At 34.1% G+C, this 9,669-nt stretch overlaps 1 protein-coding gene across 1 annotated transcript; it reads left to right on the forward strand.

Annotated features, from left to right (window-relative positions):
* The first annotated feature begins 7,023 nt into the window (after positions 1-7,023).
* On the forward strand, positions 7,024-9,151 carry LOC102616818 (protein trichome birefringence-like 30). Its single transcript, XM_006486466.3, has 5 exons — positions 7,024-7,665; positions 7,772-7,946; positions 8,037-8,239; positions 8,336-8,494; positions 8,580-9,151. The coding sequence occupies exons 1-5, from the start codon at positions 7,271-7,273 to the stop codon at positions 8,926-8,928; spliced, it is 1,281 nt and encodes a 426-aa protein (XP_006486529.1). The 5' UTR covers positions 7,024-7,270; the 3' UTR covers positions 8,929-9,151.
* Positions 9,152-9,669: the final 518 nt, after the last annotated feature.

Here is a 9,669-nt window from a genome sequence, read left to right on the forward strand (position 1 = left end):
CAAGCATAGGATCTAACCCTGACGATGGTTTACCCACCAACATTCGTACACTTTGGATTGATTATCAGAAGATGTAGAAGCCATTATTTGAGTGGGAATTACACAGATTCGCCTCTATTAGAGAACTCAGCCTTTATGGAAAACGTTCAGAAGTGGTGTCATTCGGACCAGAGGATACAGGAATGCCGCTTCCTGCCTCTCTGACCTCCCTGCGGATGTCTAGGTTCTCAGTTCTGGAAAGCCTGTCCTCAATTGAAAGCCTCACTTCATTGAGTATCTTCAGATTAATTATTTTACAAATCTCGAATGTTCTCCAGAGAATGGCCTGCCTACTTCACTTCTGTAGCTCGATATCTCGGAATGCCCGTTGATAAAAGAAAAGTGAAAAATGGATGAAGGACAGTATTGGCCCTTGATAAACCATATACCTTGTGTTCACATAGATCATTCATTTGCCTCTGATCGCTCAACGTGCAAGAAGTGAATACTGTTCAGAAAAAATTCATGAAACTCCAGGTATATGAATATTAAAAAGCATCCAGCCAGTGATTTAGATTCTTGTCGAAATTCTAAACCCCATCGATTCTTTTTCTTTTATTCATTTATTTTCTTCTCCCTTGATCCAAACAGGTCTACCCATCCGCTCGCTTTTCGCCTGCATTCAGCCATTGCAGTTCCATGGACAAATCTGCGTATTAAGGTAAATTCATTTTATCATCCATTAATCTTTGATGTAATGGATTCTCAGAAGATCTCTTGTTGGGCTCTAGGATTTGAAGGTTGATTTCTACTGATGGGTTCGTAGAATATTTGGTGTAAAACATGTGAAAGTTGAAAATTTTTTTTTGGAATATTACTGTTCATCTTACAATTTTTAAACTGTTAATCCCGGCCTATTAGTAATATCGAAAATTCAAATTTTTAACATTGTTTCCCTTTCCCTTTGAACTGTTGATAATTTTTTGTCTTCATTTACATTTTTCTTCTGCATAAATTTAGCTCACAGATTCTAGTTACAACTATTCAAGCAAATTCTCTCTGTTTTGAATTGTATATCATTTGAGGATCATCACCATTTACTACATTTTCCGTACTTCTTTTTGGTGCAGTGCCTGCCTTGTTGAGATCTTCTTTAGTGTGCGGCAATCCAACGGAAATATACCCATTAAAAAATCTCATGCTCCGTTGTTCTCTGGTGCTAGATTGTTTGTGGTTTGTGAATTAGTAGAAATAGCGAACACTTATCCGTTAGTCATAATCAAAATATGTGAAAGTATCGCTTCTCACAATGTTTCTTTGGTTATGTTTGATACAGTCAGTTCATTTCGGATCAGTGACTAATTGACGGTTTCTTTTAATCTCTTCTGTTCAGAACATAGATCTCTGAAGCACTCTTGAGTTGTTCGTAATATTTCCTGACGCTTGTGTTCGTAGCTAGAGTCAAAAGATTCCACGAGTGTTCTGTCAAAGACGATACCTCATTGATGGGCTACCAAATTCTAACAGTGATATATCTCAAACTCTGAATTATTTGTGCTCTCCTAACATGGCATGTTTGTAATTTGTAACTTGTTTCAATGCCACATTTTCCATAAAAACGATACGGGTACCTGAATTACAAGTTCGGCACATCGTATAGCCTAACTTCGTTTCTTTGTTGTAGTTGTGCTAGCAAACATAAGAACTAAAATCCAAAGAATAAAATTGCGATTTTTCTGTACATACATATGTAATCATACATTGTTGGCTATGTATATTTGAAGAAATGTCCTAATGAATCAAGATCTTCCCTTGATTTCAAAATCATCATGAAAAAGTGGTCATTACTTTAATATGTAGTTAACATTTGTTTCTATCAGTCACAAACGTGATGATTGTTTCTCCTATGATAAGCAATACTTAATACCAGGTTAACGATTAAAAATTCAATATCACAAGACTTCTTTATGAACTACCAGTGCCATAAAGCAATCAGATTATATATACTAATTAGAGTCCCCACACCTTGTTTTAGCTGCTAGCAATGCTGAGCTTAGAAATTCTGACCAGGGGATTGGGGATGACAATAATTGGTCTTTAACCTCTCTTCAGTCATGCTCGTGAGCTTCTCAAAAGCCTCTAGGTCAGCTTCCTTATCCTCATCGGTTACAATCCCAAATTTGGCAGCCTCAGGGGGTTTGACGGGTTCATTCATCTCAGCACTTCCCACATCCTGAGTCTCCTTGAGTTTCTTTGTGTTCTCGGTTTTCTTTTCAATATAGTGCTTCAGGTACTTTGTTGTTTCTTGATCAGTACACAACTGTCGAGAATGCAATAGCGAAATAATAAACATTTGAAAAGAATTTCTATCAGTGCAAATACAGCAACTCTGAGCTCACAACTGTTAAATAAAGAAGGCAATCAACTTTGTTTCTGCTCCTCTTCTAGGCTAAGAGGATGGTGTCATTCAGGTCTAAAATAAAAATCCCCCAAAGTATAGACCCCATTGAAGATTATAAATTGCACTTTAGTAAAGTTCAATAATATTTTTTTGGGTTATTATTATTTCATTACTTCAAAAATTGACAAATATCAAATGACTAAGCAATATTGTCTCCTATCATTTTTCTACTATATTTTTACAAAATTATTATTTTACTACTTTTCCATTACAACCGTTAGTTGACTAAAAAAAAATCAATTTTACCCTTCATGATTAAAAAAAAAACTTGAAGCTTATTGACAAAATCAGCTCTTCCACATTTATTTGATTATACAAGTTTCATTTCCAACATTATGATATAAAAATAGAATTAATAATAAGACAATTTTGTAATTCATTTACAAAAATGGATACAAAATACCAACATAATTCTTTTTGCTGGAATTATGATATATGGATTACAAATTTGTCTTATTAATGATTCCATATTTGTATCCTAATGTTGGAAATGAAACTTGAATGACTGAATAAATGTGGAAGAGCTGATTTTGTAAATAAGTTTCAAGTATTTTTTTTTAAATCATGAAGGGTAAAATTGATATTTTATTAGTCAATTAACTGGTTAACTAACGTTTGTAATAAAAAAGTAGTAAAATGACATTTTTGTAAACATATAATAGGAAAATGATAGGGGACAATACTTCTTATAGTTATTTGATATTTGTCAATTTTTGAAGTAATGAAATGATAATAACCCTATTTTTTAATATCTCAAAAGTTTCTTTTAACCTTTATCTTAGATTTGAGACAGTACTAACCCAATACTTGAATAATTGAGCAAACTTATAAAATAAATTAGTGATTTTCTATTAATCGTGCTGAAACTGTGCCACAATAAACTATAATAACTAATGTTAAGGCAAGCAATGGACCTTGACAAAACCATCATACATCTACAGTTCATTGAAAATGCTTTTGGCACCATCAAACTTGCTCTCAAGCAACCAAAAATGTTTTTGCATCTATATTTGGCAGTCTTTGGTTGAAATAGACAATTTGGAATGTTTAATTTTTGAAGAATCAGTTGTTATAATTTCAGTACTACTTAGTGGATTAAAAAAAATCAATTAAAGTGATTTCTAAAGAAATTTCTATAAAGCTTTGTACTAATTCTTGCATCAGTGGTGCCTGTCGGTTTAACCTCAATATTAACATGTAAAACCACTTAAAAAACAACAGCAAATAAAATCCCTTCAGCAGACTCAAATTCACAGATCCCACGAATTCCTGCCCATCAATGTTAACTTTATGGAGCAGTCGTAATGCGCGTAAAATCCCTTCAGAAGACTCAAATTCACAGAACCCAAAGCCTTTTAACATAAGTGTAGAGGGATTTTGAGAACGTTTCCAACTCTTGACAGGTCCTCAAACCTTCCAAAAACAATAAAAATTAGATTAGCCATCGCAAAACTTCAAAGAAGAGCTACTGATTTGTGAAATCAATATAAAAGAACTGAAATCAATCAAATAAATAGTGTACCTGATGTACAGCAAAAATGAAATCATTATCTACAGTTGGTGCTATCTTGCCACATAAACTTTAGTTTTTGGCAATGGAGAAAGAGGATAATTGGTCTTTAAACCCCCGTCAATCATGCTCGTGAGCTTCTCAAAAGCCTCTCGGTCAGCTTCACTATCCTCATCAGTCACAATCCCAAAGTTGGCAACCTTGTAGGGTTCAATAGGTCCATCCATCTCAGGAATTCCCACATCTTGAGTTTCTTTGCATTCTCAGTTTTCTTTTCAACATAGTGCTCTAGATATTTTATTGTTCCTCCATCAATATTTAACTGTCAATGATGCAATAATTAAAGAAAATAATTAAATTTTTTTTGAAAAGAACTAATATCAGTGCAAAAACAGTAGCTCCAAGCAAACAATTATTAAATAGTCTTTGTTTCCCCTCCCAACTATAAAACCTCCCAGCATATTAGCTCCATTGGAGGCTATAAATTGCCCTTTATTAAGGTCCGATAATATTTTTAAAATAATTGAGACGGTGCTCCTCAAACTCATTTCGTACCACTTATCTTGCAATTGATACCGAATTGACCCAAACTTGAGCCATTGAGCTAAGGAACAGAGTAGGAAAAATGTCGAAAGTAAAATAAAGATGTAATTTTCTACTAACATGCTAAAATTTGGCCGCATTAACATATAATGATATATGGAATGACAATGGCGGTCAATGGATGTGACAAAACCGTTACTGATTTACAGTGCATGCATTTGGCACCAGCTTTCTCTGAACCGAAGCTGCCTAAAGTTTTTGGTAACCAGAGTTATTAGTCCCAACCCCAGTGATGGAATCAGTGCAGTATCACTCAGACGTACCAATAATTGTTGCCCATCAATGCTAAAGTTGTTGAGCAGTCGTAATGCAGGAAGAAGCCCTTCAGTAGACTCAAATTCACAGAACCCAAAGCCTTTAAAAACAAGCGTGAATGGATCTTGAGCACGTTTCAACTCTTAACAGCTCCAAAAACCTTCCAAAAGCAAACCAACAATACAAACATCAGATTTGCCCACGTAAAACTTCAGAGAAGTGCTCCAACATTTTGGTTAAATCAAAATAAAATAGTTAATGTATACCTGAAGCAAAGAACGCATGAATTCATTATCTCTAGTTGGTGGAATCTTGCCAACGAACATTTTAGTCTGTAGTTTCTCGGCCAACAAATTCGAAGCTTGATATGGCGTCATCGCCTGCGACAGAGTGCTGGACTGCTGTCACTGGCGTTTGATTAGAGCTAGTGTTAGGTTTTGGAGTTGTGAGAAAATGCAATTGAGGATTGTTGTTGCTTCTTATGTGCTGTCTCTGAGGGTAATGCGACATGCATGAGGTTTTTGTTTTTGGGCTTCTCCGAGTCTATAGTAAGGGAGAGATAATTAATATGACAAGTTTTTCTTATTTATTTATTTATTTTTATTTTTTAAATATTGTACTCCGGCCTCGTCAAAATTCTAAAATAATACCCCACTCATTCATTTGACATTCATATGCCCCCAAAAGAGATAAGAAAAGCCGACAAAACTCTTCACATATAAACTAGAAATGTCAAATTATTATTCCCATAATTAGAATATATCTTCCTATTAACATTAGAGAAAAATAAAACGTGGCTAAAGCCACTCTCTCACAAGTGTGAGAGCAGTGGTTCAAATCCACATAAAAGTATTGTGGAGATTTAATTTAAATTTTCTTCTTCAAAAATTTGAGTAAAAATTACCGTTTCTTGAATATTAGAGAGAGTAAAAATATGCACAGTGCTATATAAAATTAGATTGACATCGCTCGACTATTCAAGAATGTTAAAATCTGCACAATGTTATATAAGATTTGATGTAAACTAGTCCCAGTACGTAATTGTCTGATTGTAAATATCAGTTATTTAATAATGCAATATATTGTAATATGAGTAATAGTCTCATGTAATAAAAAAATATTGGAAAAAATAATTAACTTTACCTAATTATAATTGAGAGATTTTGAGAAATGTCTAAGTAGTAACATCAACGGGACGGAATGGAATGTGATTTACTAATCCCAATCATGTTTGTTTATATAAGTGGGGTATAAAAATATTATATTCCCATTCATTTATTTTTTTGAGATAAAAATATATTCCAACATCATCTCAAATGGATGGGAACCTATAAGATCTCAACCCAACAAGAAAAATTGTTATTTCTATGTCTAACTCCATGTAATGACTAAAAATGAACTCATATTTAATTAAAGTCCATAATAACTAATTAAGTAATAAATCAAATAGTAAGTCTAAATAATTAAAAAATAACTCATACTTGATTAAGGTAATAAGAGCTAATTTTGATTAAGGTAATAAGAACAAATTGAGTGGTAAATCGAATAGTAAGTCTGAATAAATATTTAATTTTAATTAAAGATATTTTACTCGACGATTTTATTGGAATGCGTAAGACTTTCTTTCCATTAGATACATGACCGATTCTTTTCTTCATCGTGTTACGATCAAAGAACGGTAATTTGACTGCTTATCAGTCCAAATCAACAGGAGCTGATGATTGTTTGTAAGATGCCCGCCGTTTCCGTTATGTCAAGAAAAAGAAAGGAACTTGACCCCGCACCAAACGATTAAAACCAAATCGAACGAACGTTTATAAAGTTTTTGGTGAAATAAACAGGGCAAGACTTGTAATTATTAATATAAATCTGCAACTTTAGTCAACTTGCTTAACTAATGCTTATGGCTCAAATACAGAGTTGCTTCAACTGCCACATGTTTTACAAAGAATATTCAAATAAATATGTATTAGGTCAACAAAACACACAACAATTGCGAATTTATAATTTTTTTTTAATTTTATTTGCAGAGAATTAAGCCACACCCAATTAAATGGGAGCATAAAACTTCTTACAACTCTAATTTACTTTTGAAATCATACAAGATTGAAGTTTCAACTCTATAAGTAATCACTATCAGATTGTGACCCTGCAATTTATTACTACTACTCATTACGTGAATGGAAATATTAGATCTCCATGTTCTTGCATTCTAAAGGGTAATGAGTATTATTAAATCTCTATTTTCTGCAACATCTGAAAGTGGTATGTGAATATAATACAATAAATCCAAAAAAAAAAAAAAGTATCAAAACAAGCATCGATATAATAAAGAATCACTGACTTTGGATCTTATTTTGTTCATCAGCATTATGCATTTTGCTGCTTTCAGCAACTAACACTATTCACAAAGACGTACGGCTATCGAAACTTAAGCTTGATATAGCTTCAATCCCTCAAAGATGGTCACAACGAAGGATGCCGGTGACAGCCAGAGATTCAATTACTTCCCCATAGTACTAGTAGTATCAATTTCTTCTATATCATTCTTTGTATTTTATCTGTACAGTGCAAACATCAAACTCTTTTCGTTTCCAGAACCTAAACACCAAGAATTCGCACAAGAAACCGAACCAGAAGTAGAAGACAAAGCAAATCAAGATAGAAAGGTTGTGTTGCCTCTAGAAAAATGTGACATCTTCGCAGGAAAGTGGGTTCTAGATAATGTGACACATCCTTCATACAAAGAGGATGAATGTGAGTTTCTAACAGAGTGGGTTACGTGCTTGAGAAATGGAAGGCCGGATTCTTTGTACCAGAAATGGAGATGGCAGCCTACAGATTGTTCTTTGCCCAGGTAATCATCAAAAGCACTCATAACCTTTTAAGCCCTTTTTTCATATTATAAAAATAATAATAAATAAATATTGATATTTTAATGATTTCGTGTATTTCGGCTTAAGGTTTGATGCAAAGCTGTTACTAAATAAACTTCGAGGCAAGAGGCTTATGCTAGTTGGAGACTCCATACATTATAACCAGTGGCAGTCCCTTGTTTGTATGGTTCAATCTGTTATTCCACCTGGCAAGAAGAGCTTGAGATATATTTCAACCCAAACAACTGCCTTCACACTAGAGGTTCTTCTAACAATTCTGTCATTTTCTGCTAATTCAATTGCTAAATTGGCTGGTCAGTGTTACTGTTTTTTCTTTTTTTAATTTTTACAGGACTATAATGCTACTTTGGAGTTTTACTGGGCACCATTTTTGGTCGAGTCAAATGCAGACCCTCCAACAATGAGAGACGGCAAAGTGGACCCGATTGTGATGCCTGAATCAATCACAAAACATGGACAAAACTGGAAGGGCGTAGACTATCTCATTTTTAACACATACATTTGGTGGACTAAATACCCAACAATGAAAGTATTGTGAGTTCTTGGCAAGTTTTTCCCTTTACTCTCTTATTATACTCAGTGTAATATTGATCAGGATCTTTCTTATTTCTTGTTAAACCGATGGAAAAGACGAGGATCCTTTGATGAAGGTGCTACAGAGTATGATAAAATTGATATGTATACAGTCTATGAAAAAACTTTGAGGACATGGGGCAAATGGGTTGAAGAAAATGTTAATCCCAATCTTACTTTTGTTTTCTTCAGCAGTGCGGCTCCTAAACATGTCAGGTACTACAGCAGATCTTTAATTAACCAAAAGTACCCTACCTCTAAATAACTTGTGCTTTAAGTAATTTAAAAAAAAATGTAACAGGAGCTCAGATCGGAACAATGTGAATGGAGTCAAATGTGTTCAAGAGACAACACCTATTTTAAACAGGACAACTCGATTAGAAGTGGGTACAAACCAGCAGCTCTTTGCAATTGCTGCAAATGTGACTCAATCAATGGAAGTACCAGTGCACTTTCTGAACATAACAAGCCTTTCTGAATACAGGAAAGACGCACACACCTCTGTTTATGGAACTGCTGCAGGCAAGATGCTGTTGCCGGAGCAGATATCTGACCCCGCAACATATGCAGATTGTCTCCATTGGTGTCTCCCTGGATTGCCAGACACATGGAACGAGTTGCTCTATGCGAGAATTGTCTCTGGCTCTTAGACAGACCTTTTGAGTTTTATATTTTTTTGCAATTGAATTGAAGATGATCCTCCCAAGTTTCTCAATCCATATTGCTTTGTTCGAAGAATTTGCATGCATCCAGTGATTCTACTGTACCGTTCTAATTTCAAGACATCATAGTTTCAGCATTGCAATTGTAACACAAGTTCATAGAAGCTACTCTCCAAATAAAGAGAAGTATTATGATGCCGCAAACACTTTAGCTACCATCAAAATCTCAAGCATTTATCAACTTCAATAGACTACCAAGTGAAGCACCAAAAGACATTAAACCGGAGGCACTACCTAAACAAGTATCCCATCCGAAAAACATGCCAAGAAACGTTCATTTCAACAAAGTTCCAACAGTCTGCGTATGCATTTTTATGGCGTCATGATTCTAAAACCGCAAAGAAATCCCAAGTGAAAACTCTATAAAGTATTCAGCCTCACAAGTACTAGAATTAATCGTAATGTTTTATTCTCAAAAGCAAAAATAATTTTTTTAAATAACTTTGACATAGCTGTAAAAATATATAAAAATGAAGATAGACTATAGATGCAAGCAAAAAGTTTTCGTCGAGAGTGAAATGACATTGTTAGATTAAACTTCCAAAATGAAATTAGGAAGGCACTCATCGTTCAAAGTGATTTGTTAATTTGTATTAAGTTAAAAAGAAGAAAGGGGATAAATATTTGGCCATTGATGTATAGCATATCTTCTATAAGTTCATCACATAG

The sequence above is a fragment of the Citrus sinensis genome, chromosome 4, assembly GCF_022201045.2.
Source record: "Citrus sinensis cultivar Valencia sweet orange chromosome 4, DVS_A1.0, whole genome shotgun sequence".
NCBI lineage: Eukaryota > Viridiplantae > Streptophyta > Magnoliopsida > Sapindales > Rutaceae > Citrus > Citrus sinensis.